Source organism: Equus asinus, chromosome 13 (assembly GCF_041296235.1).
Source record: "Equus asinus isolate D_3611 breed Donkey chromosome 13, EquAss-T2T_v2, whole genome shotgun sequence".
NCBI lineage: Eukaryota > Metazoa > Chordata > Mammalia > Perissodactyla > Equidae > Equus > Equus asinus.
In genome coordinates, this window is record NC_091802.1 from 42304577 (window position 1) to 42321356 (window position 16780).

At 50.3% G+C, this 16780-nt stretch overlaps 2 protein-coding genes and 1 non-coding gene across 9 annotated transcripts in view; 2 read left to right on the forward strand and 1 right to left on the reverse strand.

Annotated features, from left to right (window-relative positions):
* The window catches only part of NBR1 (NBR1 autophagy cargo receptor), a 28487-nt gene extending 23927 nt beyond the window's left edge, over positions 1-4560 (forward strand). For all 4 annotated transcript variants that reach the window (XM_014833648.3, XM_014833647.3, XM_014833650.3 and 1 more), the window contains one exon: positions 2806-4560. In XM_014833648.3, coding sequence (XP_014689134.2) covers positions 2806-2979 — 174 coding nt within the window. In that variant the 3' untranslated portion in view covers positions 2980-4560. The remainder of the gene's footprint in view (positions 1-2805) is intronic.
* A 127-nt stretch (positions 4561-4687) lies between these two features.
* TMEM106A (transmembrane protein 106A) lies at positions 4688-11477 on the forward strand. 4 transcript variants are annotated; one of them, XM_014833807.3, is made up of 10 exons: positions 4688-4797; positions 5094-5222; positions 5799-5868; positions 6023-6249; positions 6779-6842; positions 7971-8124; positions 8640-8780; positions 8887-8930; positions 9418-9471; positions 9826-11477. In XM_014833807.3, the coding sequence occupies exons 4-10, from the start codon at positions 6042-6044 to the stop codon at positions 9944-9946; spliced, it is 786 nt and encodes a 261-aa protein (XP_014689293.1). In that variant the 5' UTR covers positions 4688-4797; positions 5094-5222; positions 5799-5868; positions 6023-6041; the 3' UTR covers positions 9947-11477. The 4 variants fall into 4 exon arrangements, with proteins under 4 accessions (XP_014689293.1, XP_070339406.1, XP_070339407.1 ...); XM_070483305.1 differs by lacking the exon at positions 8887-8930 and having other exon boundaries at positions 4690-4797; XM_070483306.1 differs by lacking the exons at positions 5799-5868; positions 8887-8930 and having other exon boundaries at positions 4699-4797.
* Positions 11478-12543: 1066 nt separating this feature from the next.
* LOC106826571 (uncharacterized) lies at positions 12544-14286 on the reverse strand. Its single transcript, XR_011493852.1, has 3 exons — positions 14151-14286; positions 13597-13655; positions 12544-12667 (listed from the first exon to the last, which is right to left on the reverse strand). It is a non-coding gene; the product is annotated as an uncharacterized protein (transcript).
* Between the last annotated feature and the right edge of the window lie 2494 nt (positions 14287-16780).

Genomic DNA, 16780 nt, shown 5'->3' on the forward strand with positions numbered 1-16780 from the left:
CCCATAAAAACGATAGCATCTAAGTTGGAGAGTAGCGTGGCATTGTAGAAAGCATGAGCTCTAGGTTTAGTGTTTGGTTAAAGCACAACTCCTCCACTTTCTTGCTGTATGACTTTGGCCAAGTTACTTAAGGGAAGAAAGGGAAAAGACCTAATGTTTGTTGAGGACCTACTGTTTGCGGGGAGTCCTTCCAGGTGCCGGCACTATAAGATGAATAAGACACCAGTTCCTACCCAGAGACATGGGAAACAAGTGAGGTAAACAGACGTTTACAGTACAGTGTCAGATAATGTGCCAGTATTCTCAGACAGATGGAACACTGCAGCCTGGCGTGGGCCCCTAGGTGGGTCAGGGAAGGCTTCCTTGTACATGATGCCTGAACTGAGTCCTAAAGGACACAAGAAATGTTTGCCAGGAAAGAGGGATGGGAAGGGCATTGCAGACAGAGAGTAGCCAGTAGAAAGACTTGGAAATGTGAGCCTGGAAGGTGAATTTGGGCTGAGAAGAGTAAGAGAAAAGACCGCCTATGTAGTGGAGAAGCTGTGTTAAGTGGTTTGGATTTTATTTTAAGGCTAGTGGGAGGAGCCATTGAAGGGTTTTACGGAAGTAATTAACATGATCAGATTTGTTTTTAGTACAATAACTCCACTATAGTGTGGAGGCTGATGAAGCCAGTAAAGAAATCCTTTTGAGACTCTATATCTAGGTGGAAAAGAAGGGTAGAAGAGAAGTAAAGAGAGAGAAAGGACACAACTTGAAGACCACAATTAAGGGGTTAGAAACAAGTCAAGGATAAATCCCAGGTTTCTTGCTTAGACAGTCGATAATACCAATAATTAAGAGAGGCTCTGGGGCCGGCCCCATGGCTGAGTGGTTAAGTTCGCACACTCTGCTTCCTCGGCCCAGGGTTTCGCCAGTTCGGATCCCGGGCGTGGACATGGCACCACTCATCAGGCCATGCTGAGGCAGCATCCCACATAGCACAACCAGAGGCACTCAGAACCAGAATGTACAGCTATGTACTGGGGGGCTTTGGGGAGACGAAGGAGGAGGGAAAAAAAAAATTGGCAAGAGTTGTTAGCTCAGGTGCCAATCTTAAAAAAAAAAGAGGGGCTGGCCCGGTGGTGCAGCAGTTAAGTTCGCACGTTCTGCTTTGGCGGCGTGGGGTCCCCCAGTTCGGATCCCAGGTGCAGACATGGCACCGCTCATCAAGCCATGCTGTGGTAGGTGTCTCACATATAAAGTAGAGGAAGATGGGCACGGATGTTAGCTCAGGGCTAGTCTTCCTCAGCAGAAAGAGGAGGATTGGCAAATGTTAACTCAGGGCTGATCTTCCTCAAAAAAAAAAAAAGAGAGAGAGGCTCTGCAGGAAGGAGGATATATTTGGGCAGGAGGTCAGTTTTGCATAGTGGTGAATTTGAGGCACATCCAGGTAAAGTTATCCAGAGTGCAGTTGGATACATACATCTGGATCACAGGGGAGAGATTTGGCCTGGAGATAACATCACTTATGTACAGGCTATAGCAGGAGCCATGTGATTGGATGAAATTTTCCAGGAGGGAATGAGTAAAGCAAGAAGCAGCCTTTAAAGATCATGGAAAGAAGGAGGGCCTTGCAAAAAAAGACTGAGAACTAGGAGGAAAATGAAGAGAGAGTTCCGTGCTGGAGCTTAGGGAAGGGACTTTTAATGAGGACATGGTGAACAGTGTCAGATGCTGCAGAGAAGTATGAACAGGTGGAGAGGACTTTGAGAGTGCAAGTATGCCTCACTTTGAAACAGCTGGACTACAGAGAGAAAAAGAGCAAAAGCTAAGATGCATAAGGTAGAGGGGGACATTTGTAAAGATGGGCAAGCCAGTAGTGAAGGAGGGTAACAATCAAGATGAGAGAGCATAATACATAGGAAAGTATTTCTGAGGTGGTAAGAGGTGATGAGATACAAAGCAAAGAACATGTGGAAGGATTCATCTAGAAAGGAAGATGGAGATGTTTATTCTGAAATAAGAGGGAAGATGGGAACAGTGGAATTAGCTGTAGAGGGAAATGCCAGAGACTGCTCAACACGTTTACATACTTTCTCATCTTAATCCTCTCAACAACCCTGCAAGATAGGAGGTATTCTGTATCTCAATTTTCATAAATAAGGGAATTGATAGTCAACCCAATTGGTAAGTAAATGGTAAGAGTTAGGGTATTCCAAGGATTAGGAGGATTTAGGAAGGTTATGTGTCGGCCACAGGGCTTGGCCCAAAGAGGGAGGTAAATGAACGTTAGCTCCCTCTTCCCTGGATAATGTGCATTCTTTAAAAAAAAAAAAAAAAAGCCAAGAAGGTCACCCAGGATGTAATTTCCCAAGCAGTTTTTTCCAGCTCCTTCGCGTATCTGACTAGATTTCCCATCCTATCGTCCTGTAACGTCTCTTGTCTTGCTTATACTTGCCCCATCACGATTACCTATATCTTCACAGGGTTTCCAGACTATATTTGCATCTTTTCCTTCCAAGAATGCTTCCTTCTGACAGTCCCCTCTGAAGCATTCTCCTCCTAGTTCTAAGGACAGTTCATTAGTTGCCAGTTTTGAGTACAACACACTTAATCCACAGCAGAGCCTTCCCAGTCCTTCTTACCCCCTCGGAAGACCCATTAGTGTCAGGTGGACAGGAGTGCCATACTCTTGCATCTCATTACTGTCTATTTTGAATAAATCTGGAAAGATTAGTATGACTTACAAGATGATAAAAATTTACAAGATAAACACATAAATTATACAGAAAATGTTGTTCTGCTTTTCTTGACTCTACACAGCCAATAGTTTCTGAAGATCAGACAGCAACCCTGATGGCCCATCTCTTTGAAATGGGATTCTGTGACAGGCAGCTAAACCTAAGGCTGCTGAAGAAACACAATTACAACATCCTACAGGTTGTAACAGAACTCCTTCAAGTCAACAACAACGACTGGTACAGCCACCGCTACTGAGGAGTCACCTTGTATTAAATAACTTTGCCTGCTGCTCAGAGATGACATTTATTCTGTCGTTGGGGTATGGGGTAGAAGCCCTTGCTTATTTTTTAATCTGATGAATCTGTATAGAGCCCATCACTGAATTAAGAGAATATCTGCATTACAGTATTTTTTGGAGCAAATCAAAGACCAGAACCTAAAGTTTTACTTTAGACGTTGAATGAATATTAGGAAGACGGTTTTTCAATTGATTTGGATAAAACTCTTTTCTCCTTTTTAGTGCTTTGAAGAGTATAACTAACTTCTTTTAGAACCCTTTTTCTTTCTGCTTGTATTGAGGTTAAGTATTTTTCTTTGGTTAATGTGGATGTTTCTATGAGGATATCTGTTGTCAGTTTTTAAAAGAAATTAACCTTGGAAGTTGTTTTCAAGAATTATTCTCATAATTTCTCTAACTTACCCCAAGCCTCATAGCTATATGGTACTGAAATGACACCCAGAGCGTGATAGGAATGTTGTTACTCTTCCTTTCTCAAGGAGAAAGTCATTTCTCTGCACGACTTAGTAATGGCACTGTCTTCAAAAGACCCCATTGATGCATTTAAGAATATCCACCTGCTGGGTCTCTGCACTTCAGTGAAAGGACTAGGGAGTGTGCTCATTAACCCACCAGCACCTATTGAGCAGTAGCTATTGTAGTAATTTTTGCATACATTTTTCTTTTATTTAAGGGAAAATTTTTAAGTAGGTAGTGTGGAATATTTTGCTAATCCTATAGAGAAGGAAAAAAAACTTCTATTAAAGGGAAAGTAAATGAAACAGTTACCTTTTGTGCTTAATGTCAGAGCAGATCTTATTTACAGTAGAGTGGGAGAACATAGAAACGTGGAAAGTGAAAGGCAGGCTCCTGTGTTAATCCCAAAGTTCAGGGGCGGGCAAATGAGAATGTGAGAGGCAAAGGAAATCTGAATGACTTCTTGAATGTTTCAAATCTGTTCAAAGGCATCTAGCCCTAGAGAGCCTAGGACAGGAAGAAGAGGCTGGTGTTTGTATGGCACAAACTCACTGACAAAGTTTGGGTTTAACCCCAGCATGAGTGGGAAAGAGCTTGCTTCCAGGGGCCCAGATCCTCACTCTGTTTTGTATCCAAGACTCCCTTGGGTACAACTGGTGAAGGAAGAGGTAACAAAAAACACTAAAAGATATTATTCATGAAAATGACTTACAGAGAAAGAAGAATCACCCCCAGCCAGAAGGGGGAGGGATTGTAAAATAGTATTATTTAACCTGGTTGGTATTTATAATGAACGGTGATTTTAATTATTAGCCATAATGATGTTTATTTACAGTATAACTCTTGAATGCTATTAAATAAATAAGCCAGAATTCAGACTGCAAGCCAGCCAGGCTGTTCATTATTTAAAACGTTTTTATCGGGGCTTCTGGGTAGAGGCTGAGCGGCAGAGTGTGTTTAATTAATTGGGTTGATTTCAGGCGGGACATGTCTCCACCGTCTAGGTCGCATTGTAGGGGTCCAGTCGTCCGTCCTGTTGTACTTGTAAAGAATGGTGAAATAAAGGTTCTTTCAAACTCCTACCTGGGTTGGCTGGTCCTTGAGGAAGCAGCGTGCGGGACCTCGGGTGACCTTTGAAGAGCCAAGAGCTTCTCTGGCTCCTAGGAGGGAGGGCAGGGGGCGGGTCCCTGGAAGGCGGGGGCGGGCCAGGAGGAGCTGGGGCGGAGCTTCGCAAAGCCGGGAGTCAAAGCTTGGGGCGAGCCCCGGCCTCAGACACTTTCGGTTTCTCTGGCGGCCGTTCGTCTTTCCGTCGCCTGCGGGTAAGGCGCTCCCGGGACCCTCTTTCCCTTTCCCTTTGAGAGGCAAGAGCCAAGGCGCCTTCTGTGCCTCTTCCTAGCCCAACACACAGGCACGCGGGGACCAAGCTCGACCAACGGCCTGTCGGGGTGTTTGGTGGGACTTGAAATCCTCCCGCAGTGAAGTCCCAGCCTCTGCGTTCGCTCTCGCCCACTGGCCCATGGCCGAGCCCCAGAGGAGGGCGGGAAGCAGCTTGGACCTCCGGGAGGCCAGGGTCGCTGCTCCGCACTTCTCCAGCGCGGCGCGTTCGCTTCCCCAGGACTCCGCTGAAGGGGCCAGTGGCCCCTCGGGCCACCTTGCCCTACAGGCCCTTCTCCCCAAAGACGAGCTCCAGAAATCTCGCCCTCTTGCAACTGAAAGGAGCCCGGGAATCCCAGACCCGACCCAGGTGAGCCTCCCTTCACGTTAGCCCGGGAAGGTCTGAGTGCGGCTCACCTGCCCACTCTTTCCTCCACCACGCTTGAGCCTTTGAGGAAGAATCTGGATATAGCCTTCACCCTTCCTAGTGAAGGACCCTGACATTTCTGCCACCCTCCCCTAGGCGTTCTTTCCTACTCTACCTCAGAAAGCAGCGAGGAAGAGGTTTATGCTCCCTTCCAGAACTATCTTAAGGTTCTTAGCCACACCTGTGACCAGTCTAGCCTCCATTCTTATTTCAAAGGATCTCTGCCTTCCTGTTAAGCCAGCACCTGCCTGGGCTCAGGAATGGAAGCTTTCCTTCCACACCCACGTTGGGAGACCTCAGGCATTTCTGCCACAGATCCTCTAGAGACCTCTTCAGAGCCATCTTCTTGCAGAGAATGAAGGGACTCTCCGGACTGCTGCCCTCCCAGCTCTGTCCAACTTCCTTCCCCTGAAGTAAATGACAGCTCAGCAACTTTTTCAGAAAAAAATAAGGGCTCTGCCATTCACTTATGGTAGGCCCTTGTAATGAAAGAATTTGTTTTTCTTTTCCCTCTCGTAGGCAGATTGAGCTCTCCTACAATAAGGAAAGGAGTTGAAATGAATTGAGATTTCTGACCTGCGAGTCCTGGGTAACCGTGATTTTTCTATAACCTAGCTTCGTTAGGCTTGAACTGCCTGAAATTGTGGTGGGGCTCCTTGCCAATCTTGAGGACCTAAAACCAGAGTGACATTCTGTGTCAGTGCGAACAAGCTTAGCACTGAACTTTGTTCTTTTCTCATTAGTGAAAAATCCCCCTGAACGATGGGTAAGACGTTCTCCCTGCTGGGCTCTCAGGAGGAGGAGAACAAGCTGATTCCGCCCCACCACCCAGCCATTGGCAGCAAGGCTGCCAGCTACTCCAGCACCGGTAGCAGGAAGTCTTTTTGTTCTGGTGTGCCTTGTGAAGGGGCTGCTGGTGCCAGCTTTGTGACTTGTCCCACCTGCCGGGGCAGTGGGGAGATCCCTCGAGGTGAGTGGCCGAAGCCTCCGGAAATAGACTGGAATCCAGGAAAAGATGTTAGCAGGCAATCCGCCCAGGGCCAGACCCCTCTGAGTCTCTTTGAATGGGGTCTGGTCTCCCAGCTCTTGGTCCCCCAGTTTCAGGCTGGCCAGGGAGGTACTGATGCCCTCGGCTCACTGCAGAGACCCCCTTCTGCCCTAGGGGGTTTCCAGCCTCTCTGCTTCCTTAGCAACACTGTGCCTTAGCATTCAGGAAGTTATAACTGACCTCTCCAAGGAAGCTAGGCTTCTCTGATTTGCTGCTGACTTGCAGAGATTCTTCACACCTGTTAATGAAAATTGCACTTGCATTCTAGAGATGGCAAAGCTGTGCTGCCAACTGCAGCAGCACAGCCCAGGGCTCCCAGTCCTGCTCTGGGCAGAGGTGGCATGCTTCTGACATTGCTCTGTGGGGTGGAGGGGTTCTTCTAGGAAGCAGGCACAGGAAGCATTTGTCACACACTTTGTGGCCCTCCCTCTCACCTTCTTTCTCTCTACAGAGCTAGAGAAGCAGCTGGTGGCCCTCATCCCCTATGGGGACCAAAGGCTGAAGCCCAGGCACACGTAAGCCCTTCTTCCTACCCCAGCTCCACAGGACGTCACCCCTGGGGGCTGTCCCTCCAGTTTTTCTCCATTGGTTCTCCCCCAGAAAACCTGAACCTCACCAGGCTCATATGTACCAGCTCCTTGTTTCCAAGGATTTTCTTGTTTCCAGTCTTAAGAAGCCCAAGGCCCAACAGATGCCACCTGAGGCCACTGGTGTCCTCCTCCTGAGTACCACTGCTTCCAAGAGGCATGGTTCCCTTTCGAAACAGAGGGGGCCTCTTGACTCTACAAGTCCTTCCAGGAGGGAGGGAGTGGCCTGGCCACAATTGGTTGGGGGAAGTTATTTTTCCGAAGAGCTCTCCTTGCTGTGGCAGTTCAGACCTGCTTGTACTCTTCCCAGTAGAGATGGATAAACCAGCTGCTCCCTGTTCTGAGACACGTCAGAACCTCAGATGCAGCCCTGAGTTTTACCGGGGGCCCATGACCCTGTTTGTCATCTGGGTCCATTAGACGTGGATCCCTACAGCTTCCTCCCAAGGTCCTCAGCTTCAGTCTGGGAGCTACCACTGCCCTCCCCCAGCACTACACCAGAATCTGCATCTGGCAGTGCCCCTCATAAGATACTGACAAGGTGCTGTCTCTTTAATGCCTATCACAATTTTCAATTAGATGGACAGGTGATGTCCTGTTCTGAATATTATTAAAATTCAGAACTCTCAAAATTCACGTGGACTGACTTCTTCCAGTGGTAATGGCATTTGTTGAGCATTTGCTAAGTGCCAGGACCTGAAATTAGTGCTTTTTCTTACATTAACCCATAACAAATTCTATGACATAGGTACAATTATCTCCATTTTACAGACAAGGAAACTGAGGCTTAGGGAGGTTAGGTGCATTGCTCAGAGTTACTGGGCAGGTGGGTACAGAGAGCTGGGAGTGGAAGCCAGGCTGCCTACCTCCCAATCCTGTGTGTTGTGTGGTCTGAGCCTAGGCTGGTCCTCCACATCTGGGGAGTTAAGGGTACAGATATGAGGGGTGTACAGAGGAGAGCCTTGTATATGGAGGGGGTGTCTGGGTGCCCCATGCCCAGGTTTCCTTGGTGTTCGGATATCTCTACTGCTCTGCCCCGGGTCTGCTTTCCCACAGGAAGCGCTCCGTGTTCCTGGCGGTGCTCATCTGCCTGGTGACCTCCTCCCTCATGGTCTTTTTCCTGTTTCCCCGGTCCATTGCTGTGCAGCCTGCTGGCGTCAACTCCTCCACAGTGGCCTTTGACGAGGCTGATGTCCATATCAACATAACGGTGGGTGGGTGCCCATGCCCCTGAGCTCCAACCCCCACCTTCCCAGCAGCACTTCTCTGTAGCCCTTGTCCAGTGTCGTGCCCCTGGGTGTAGGTAGCCAGGATCTTATGGCAGAGGGTGTCAGAAGCCTGGGGAGAGGCAGGGGCAACCATGAGCCCCACAACAGATTGTGTAGGATTGGGAGTCTACATGGTGAGGGGTCAGAATCGGGGCTAGAGGACTAAACCCCAGGGTGCAGTGGGGGTGGTGTGACTGAGACTGCCTGGGTGGGGGCAGGACTGAATGGAGAGAAGCCTTGCAGGGTGAGACTGGATCCTGAGCCAGCTTCATATCTGAGTCAAAGGTGACCCCTTGCCATTACGAGCCCCTCTGAGGGGCTCCTGGCACTGGTCCTCAGCAGCTGAGGCCCCTAATGGAGGTAGGGCGCAGTCAGGCCTGGGTTTTTATAACTGATGGTCTTCTCCTTTCCAAGGATGGCCACCCTCACCCCTCCCTTTCCTTGTCTTCGTCCCCAGAACATCTTGAACATCTCCAATAGCAACTACTACCCCATCACGGTGACACAGCTGACCATCGAGGTGCTGCACCTGTCCCTCGTGGTGGGGCAGGTCTCGGAGAGCCTCCTCCTAAACATTGGCCCTTTGGCCAGTGAACAGGTGACTCCCTTTCCCTGGCCAGCCCTGCCCACAGGTGTTTGGAGGCGTGTGGTTGTGGGAAGGGGGCGGCTGGAGGTGGGCTAACCTATACCCACTTGGTTGACAGATGTTTTATGCAGTAGCCAACCGAATATGTGATGAAAACACATAGTGAGTATCCCTTGATCTCTTCTCCCTTAGCCTCTTTCCTGGTTGGAAACCCAGTTTTAATCCCCATCAGATTTCTTGATTGCTTAGCAAACTCTGCAGCCAGCATTTTGCCTGTATTCTCGCGGCCAAGACAGCAATATGCAAGAGTTCAGGGTCCCCAGCCTCTGCCTGTTTGGACCTAGATTGGAACGAAAAACAGGCTAGAATTTGGTTAGTCCTTATATGTGACCTTGGGCTCTTCAGCCTGAATCGCTGGAGAAGGAGGGGCCAGCATGTGCCTGGGTCAAGCTGGTGGGGGTTGGAGGAATATTGCAGCAAGAGTGACATGCTCACCTGAGGGAGAGGGAAGCGGTGGGAGAGTGGCATTTGGGGCCCCTGATGGAAAGGAGGCGAGGAGGCTGGGACCCGCAGGTCTCTTCCAAGCTTTCTGACAGGCTGCTCAGTGTGAAATGTGGCCCCATGTTCTCTCTCTCTCTCTGTCTCTCAGCAAAATCTGTACCTGGCTAGAAGTCAGTGTCCACCATGTGCTGCTGCACATCCAGTAAGTAGGGCTTGGAGCCCTGTATCCCCTCTCCCACTTCTGACTCCAGTCTTACCTCAGCCCCACCTCGCGGGAGGAGAGTCGTCTAAGCTGACCCCATGAATCTTTGTTGGCTCCTGGAAATAGTAGGCCCGGCCCCTTCTCTATGCCCCACCTTGCTTGTAAGCTATTGGTGTGACAGCCAGAGAGCTATCTGGAACACAGGTGGGGCAGCTGTCCCAGGTGCTTTGGCAGGGTCGGGAGTAGAAGGCAGGGCAGGGTGTCTGATGGAGCCAACCTTCCCCAGACAGCAGGGCAGGACCAGAGCTTTCCTCTTCCTCCCAGACACAACAGCAAAGCCTGCTTCCTCTCCAGGGGCACCCTGACCTGCTCCTACCTGAGCCATTCAGAGCAGCTCGTCTTCCAGAGCTATGAATACGTGGACTGCCGGGGAAACAAGTCAGTGCCCCACTTGCGAGGCCCTCACCCACCGTGACCTGTCTGCCGTCCTCGAACTCCAGGCACCTGCCAGCCTGGTCTGTATCTCCCACAACTCCATGGTGCCCAAGGAAGGACTGTGGTGACTTTGCCAGAGGAAAAGCCCTACTTTTCATACCCTCCCCCACACCCTCAGCACAGGAAGCTTTCTGTGGAAGTTAGCTTCATACACACACACACGCTCGCACATTCTTGGATTTCCACAGGAGCAGAAGCCTGGTTCTTCTAGGTGCTGGCGCCACATTTTCCCCTCGGGCGGTCTTGAGGAAAGTCTGACCCGACGTTTCCTCAGAGCTGCCTGAGAGGCCCTGGAGTGGCCCCTGCCCTTTCTGCGCTGAGCACCCTGGTTGCCCAGCTCCTCTGGGGCGACCTTCCTCCTGCCTGAATGTGGAGACAGCTTTCATCTTATCTGGCTTTTAAAACATGGATCCTTTTCAAGTTCTGCACCCAGTGACGGGCAAGTGATTTGTGGGACATCCAGTGCTGTCTCCAGGGCCTTTTAAAGGTCCATGGATGCTCTCCTGTGCCTCCCTGCTTTGGTTGTGTGACAAAGTAATGGTGATGGTCTGCTTCTCTCCTGGTAACTTGTCACCTGCCCACCTGACAGCAAGATTGGCCAAGGCCCTTTGGCTCCACGTAGTTCCTGGTTAAAGGCTGTCCCTGTTCCTGGGAAGACAGACCTGTTCTCCAGCTAAAACTTCTCCTCTCCATAAAGCAGTTGTATTCTCTTCACAGCATGAGCCAAAGTAGTAGGAGAGGTGAGGAAGGCACCTGGCACCTCCTGGGCCTACACAGGAGAAACAGACAAAGCCAGAATCATTTTAAAAGGTAGGTATTAAAGGATGGCTTCTGGCTGGTGGTGGGCCCGCAACCCCGAGCCCATGTGAGTGGACACAGGCAGGTCAAAGGGTGGGCCCAGCCACTCTTACCCTGCAAGTCTGCAGAAGGGAAGCTGTCAGTATTCAGCCACTTTGCTGGGCTCTGCTGCACCCCCAGCTTAGCACCTGAGCCCACCGTCTGCTCCAGAGGCCTCCGCTTTCCTTCAGGCATTGACATTGTAGAGCTGCCTGTCAGTGGAGGCTGGTCTAGACGCTCTCCTCTTTGCTGTCACTCAGATGAAGCTAAGCCCCAGATAACCCCCAGGTTCCCACTAGGCTCCACGGTTTCTATTCTTCAGCGGACCAAGAATGGTATTTGCTCACTAAAGGTGGCTATGGTTTTTATCACTCAGACAGGCAGAAAGATGAGCTTAGGTGGAGAGAAAGCTGAATTTGAAGTAGAAAGGATGGAGGACGGGAAGTGGTGAGAGAACCTGGCGACTAGCTGGCTGGGGGAAGGAGGAGAAGGAGGGAGTTCGTGCTGTCTCCATGCTTTCTTGCCTCCGTAACTGGGGTCAAGGTGGTGCTGGCAAGAGCACAGACGTCCAGGAAGGCGGGGCCCGGGCTTCTGCTGTGTGTAGGTCACCAAATGTAAAGGATTTATATTCTAGTCAATAAACTATACTTAACGTTAAAACAAACAAACAAAAAGTCTCCTGTGAGTGGGAAGGGAGCTGGTGGACACTCCCCATCTCACAGCCTGTTTCTCAGTGTCTGAGTAAACATCGAGGTCTCTTCCCCGGGGCCTTGAGCCCCTTGATAACAATGTCCTGCTTTTCTGGCTTCTGAGAGATTGCTCCCAGGAGCTGGCGCTCTTCCTTTTGCTCATTGTGTATCTGTAAGATCCCTACAAACTTTAATATTCCTGTTCTGTGCCCCCCACCCCCGCATCCCTCCCCCAGCTCCCCCCTCAGGAAACACTGCATTGAGGACCTCTTTTAGACCGACCCAAAGGTGATGCTGTGTGGGCTACAATGAAAGGCCCCAGGCATCCCCCTCCCCAGTCCAAGGTAGAAGAAAGGGCAGGGAGACCCCAGGTGTCAGCTTCAGGAAGTGGGGAGGTGGATTGCCTGGGGCCTTTGTAGCCTCTTGGCTGCCTCTGCTATAGGGAAAGGCTGAGACCCAGGAAGGAAGAGGCCTGTGGATCTTTGTGGGCAAGTCACCCTCTCCTTCCCAGGGTCAGGTGTCTTGTGCCTGAGGTTACAGCTTCCCTTTCTTCTGAGCTCTTTCTCTCCATCCCTGCCCCTCATCATCCATTCAAAGCTGAGTGCCCACTGTGGGCCAGGCATTACACTGGACTCGGCGGGTCCCTGCCTGCCACCTCTTCCTACTGCTGCCTCTGGCCTGCTCTGGGGTACTGCAACTCCTCGTTCCCCAGCTGTATCTCACTAAGCATCGGCCAGCAGGGAGCAGTGATGGCTCCACTGAGAGTCATAAACCTGAAGCTACCAACAGACCTGTCATTGCTAAACAAGGGCCAGTAGTGGAGCTGTAGACTTGGGGGACCCAAGGCCAAGGTCTCCCATTGGCTTTTCCTAGAGAAGCCTGGAATTGTCTTCCATTTTCTTCTCCCACGCACTCCATCCCCTTCATGGGTCCTCCTGACCCTTCCCCTCCTCCTTGTCTTATAGAGCTGACCAGTCTCTTGATTCTTTCCAGGAAGAAATCACACTTTATTCTCAGCTAGGCTCCTCTTCTAGAGTGGATCAAGAGAGAGGGGCTTTGGAGGCAAGATGTGGCTGGGTGGGCAGAAGGTGGGGTTGCTCATCTGTTTTTTGCTGACGGCCTGTGGGATCTTGGGGTCTATCTCTGGATCACCACTGCTGTGTGTAATTCGTTGACTGAGAAGAGAGAGAGAGAGAGAGGAGACAAAACAGGTTAGGTAGCAGTTTCTGGGCCTGCTGGTTTCAGAACCTTGTATTAAGCCCTTTGAGGCCTAATCTTGTACTGTTTTATGTAATCCTCATGGAGAGTTACCATCCTGGGTTTGATGGCCTCCAATGAGCCAGGCTCAGGCTCTCAGCTAAGTGCTTTTGATTCCCTCTCTTTTAATTGCCACATTCAGTCCTCATGACACCTCTATTAAGGAGATGGTATTATCATTCTCGTTTTATGGATGGGTAGCTGAGGCTCAGAGATTAAATCACACCACCAGGGAGGGGTGATCCTGACTGAGACCAACAACCTCTGACTTCAGGTCTTGCCTTTCTCCTGCTCTAGCTGACTCTACCCCAGTCAGCACTTAAAACAGCCCCTTGGGGCCGACCCCGTGGCCGAGTGGTTAAGTTCGTGCGCTCTGCTTCAGCGACCCAGGGTTTCGCTGGTTCGGATCCTGGGCGTGGACGTGGCACTGTTCATCAGGCCATGCTGAGGTGGTGTCCCACACAGCACAACCAGAGGCACTCACAACTAGAATATACAACTATGTACTGGGGGCGCTTTGGGGAGAAGAAAAAAAAAATTGGCAGCAGTTGTTAGCTCAGGTGCCAATCTTAAAAAACAAAACAGCTGCTTTATTTTGCTTCTCTGGCACCTTTCCTATCTTTCCAAATAGATTGTCAACCCCTCCACTTAGTGCTGACCAACAGGCCCTACCTAGACATTTTCATGGAGGCAACACATGGAGGAATGGACCATCCAGAAGTGACTCTGTAGTTGCAGCCCCTCCCCCCTTTCCTGCCAAGGAAGCCTCTAGACTCCGCATGCACTTACACACAAGCACACTCGCAGCCACTCAGCCAGAGTCTGCTTTTCACACTCTATGTCTTACCGTGAATCGTGAGGTCCCAGTGTATTTATTTGGGCTAGATTGGTAGGATTTCCTAAAACCTGGTGATGAAACAAAGCACACATTACTCATCTGGCACTTTCTGAGAAGAGAACGTGACAGAGCTGGACTCGACTATGTGCTGGGCAGGCAGGAGGCAGCCGCTACCTGAGGCCAGGTGCAGACGGAGCCTAGCCTGAAAATTAGCAACTAGGAAGCCACGCTGTGATTCCCTGTTCCAGACCTTACAGAGCTTAGTATATCTGTTGTTAAGCTTTCAACTCATATCCCACCCTCTGACCATCCCCACGTGCTGTGTCACCCTCACCCTGGAGGAGGAGTTGACAACTTCTCAGCCACCCTCTGCAGAAGTTGGCAGCCTTCTTTGCAGCCCTAGGTTGGCACAAACATACCCAGAGGGAGTGCCCCTCAAGTAAAGGCCAAGGGTACTGGGGATATTCAGAGAGGGCGGGGTGACAGATGTGGAATCTAGACTAAAGGGCCGGAATGGGAGCAAAGAACTCTCCTACCCACCTCCCCGCTCCCAGGGGTCTCACCAGGGCCTTGAGGGAGTTTCTTCTCTCCTTGGAATCTGTTGTTGTTAAAGTAGGTGGATTGCCCTCCAGTTTGATCGGTCCCCAGTAAGCCAAGCTGAGGACCTGGCCTTTGGGAATCCTGGATAATGTACTTGGAGGTGCGCTGAATAAGAGGGTCTTGGACATTTTGTTGCCTTAGCCGAGCTGGTAGCTGTGCTGGCGGTGGAGGCTGCGGTGGTGATGTTAATGGCGGTGGTGATGGTGATGGTGATGGTGGTGGCGGCTGCAGCCGTGTTGGTGAGGGTGGTGGCTGCTCCTCCTGTAGCTGCGGTGGGGGCGGCTGCTGCGACATCTGAGGTGGCTGGGTTTTTTTCTCAGATTGGCGTTCCTCCTCTTGGAGTTTCTTTAGTTCCTGGCAAGAAGCCCCCGGCAAGTGGCATCCTCCTCCCTCCCCACCCAGTCACACATTTGCCAGAGACACTGTGGGGAGCAAGGCAAGAGATTCGAGAAGGGAAAGGTGGAGGTGGCCAGAGTCTCCATTCCCTGGAGTTGGAGGCTGAGGCTAGAGCCTGGGCTATCTCCCTTCACCCACAACACCAAGAATTATTTCTATGCTGCCAGTGCCCCCGGCACAGCCCCTACCCAGGAAACAGCAGTCTCTGAACACCTAGCTTAGGAGACGTGCACTGAAAACATTTTGCAGTGCCAGAGGATAAAGAATAATTTCTTGCAAATGCTTTGAAACAGCACTGTCCAATAGAAACATAATGCGTGCCATGTGTAACTCTAAATTTTCTAGTAGGCACATAAAACGAGTAAGAAGAAACAGGTGAAACTAATTTTAATAATTTAACCCAATACATCCAAAACTTAATCAATATGAAAATTTTTTTTTTTTTTTGAGGAAGATTAGCCCTGAGCTAACATCTGCTGCCAATCCTCCTCTTTTTGCTGAGGAAGACTGGCCCTGAGCTAACATCTGTGCCCATCTTCCTTTACTTTATATGTGGGACGACTGCCACAGCATGGCTTGCCAAGCAGTGCCATGTCCGCACCGGGGATCTGAACTGGTGAACCCCAGGCCGCTGAAGCAGAACGTGCGAACTTAATGCTGTGCCACCGGGCCGGCCCCTCAATTTGAAAATCTGATTGAGATAGTTTATATTCTTTGTTTTTGTACTAAGTCCTCAAACCCCAGCATGCATTTTACACTTAACAGCACATCTTAATTTGAACACTATGTTTTCATCAAAAATATTTGATCTATATTTAGAGTTCATAAAACTTACAGTTGAAAAAGTAGATTCACATACCAAAGTTGTTCCAAACAGACTTAAAAGATTTCCAAGATGTAGAGTATTTGTTTTTAAATTCATTATTTAAATGAATTAAATGTATATAAAATTTAAAATTCAGTTCCTCCATCTCACTAGCCACATTTCAAGGGCTCAATAGCACACAGGCTGGTGGCCACCCTATTGGACAGCATAGCTTTAAAACTTCCCAGGCCGACCCCCTCCACCCCCTACTAAGCCTCAGCCTGGCACAACAGCAAAGCTGAGTCCCCCAGTACACACACACATACACACACAGTCCATCCAAGAGAACATCAGAGGACCTTGCTTTCCTCCTACCCCCAGCAAAGCAACATCCACTAAATAGTAGACAGCTTCCTAAGGGTTGTCTTTCCTCCCCAGTCCCTTCCTGCCCCTGGAAGGACCCCGATGAACCTGGCCCCTCTCATGCACCTGCTCTTGCTGCTGTTGCTGCTCTTGCTGCTGGGCCATCAGCCATCTCCTCCTGTCCAAAGCCATCTGCCTGCGACGGGCCTCCCAGTGATAAGCGCTGCCCATGATGGTGGTGGTGGCAGAAGCCCCCAGGCAGGGGGCGGGGGCAGGCAGAGCCCAGGATGCTGCCACTGCCCCCACCACCTCTGTCTCCTCTCACCCCAACCCCACAGCCTGTGCCCAGAACCACCTCACAATGTGGCCACTCCCAGGGCAACTGGGTGCCCCCCATCTCCCCTCTCTCCCTGCCCCCTCCCCCCAACCTTGGAGAGCTTGGAGGTGTTCCTCCCAAGCCTCCTAGGGAATGTCTGTAAAGTACCTTTCTCTCCAGGGCCCTGAGCAAGTAGAAGACACCTTCCCGCCTTAACTTTGAGTCTCAGTGGGCCCCGAGGACAATTTCAGAATCAGCTCAGTTTTCTCTCTGGTTCCTTTCTCCTACCCTCCCCAGGACTGCAGCATCCTCATCCAGCCCTCCGCTGACCCCCTTCCCCACAGAGGTCTCTGCAGTTACCTTCCTCTCAGCCCTCCATCTCCTCTCCCTATGCTGAATTGAGAGAAAATTAAAAAAACACAAAATTCAATTAACCCTCACTGCGGTCTGAGCCCGGTGAATACTTATTAGAGAGTGCCCTAGTCCTGGGGATTTATAATGCTGGGCTCAAGCCTAGTGTCTGCCTCTTCCTCTGACCCTGAAGACCCTACCTAACCTCTCAGGTCCTCGGTTTCCTTGCCTGTAGAACAAGAAGGGTACTTTCTACCTTCTTCACAGGGCTGGTATCAGGACCAAATGGATTAATGGATGAGAAATGTACGATGAAGTATAAAATTGTTCAGCTATAGTTTAGTATTATTTATCATCCTACC

Excerpts from the sequence above, each read along its gene's own strand:
- TMEM106A (XM_014833807.3), top strand. The coding sequence starts at position 6,042 with ATGGGTAAGACGTTCTCCCTGCTGGGCTCTCAGGAGGAGGAGAACAAG. Across the intron at positions 6,843-7,970 it reads AGGCTGAAGCCCAGGCACAC|GAAGCGCTCCGTGTTCCTGG; the intron begins GTAAGCCCTTCT and ends GCTTTCCCACAG. Across the intron at positions 9,472-9,825 it reads CATGTGCTGCTGCACATCCA|GGGCACCCTGACCTGCTCCT; the intron begins GTAAGTAGGGCT and ends CTTCCTCTCCAG.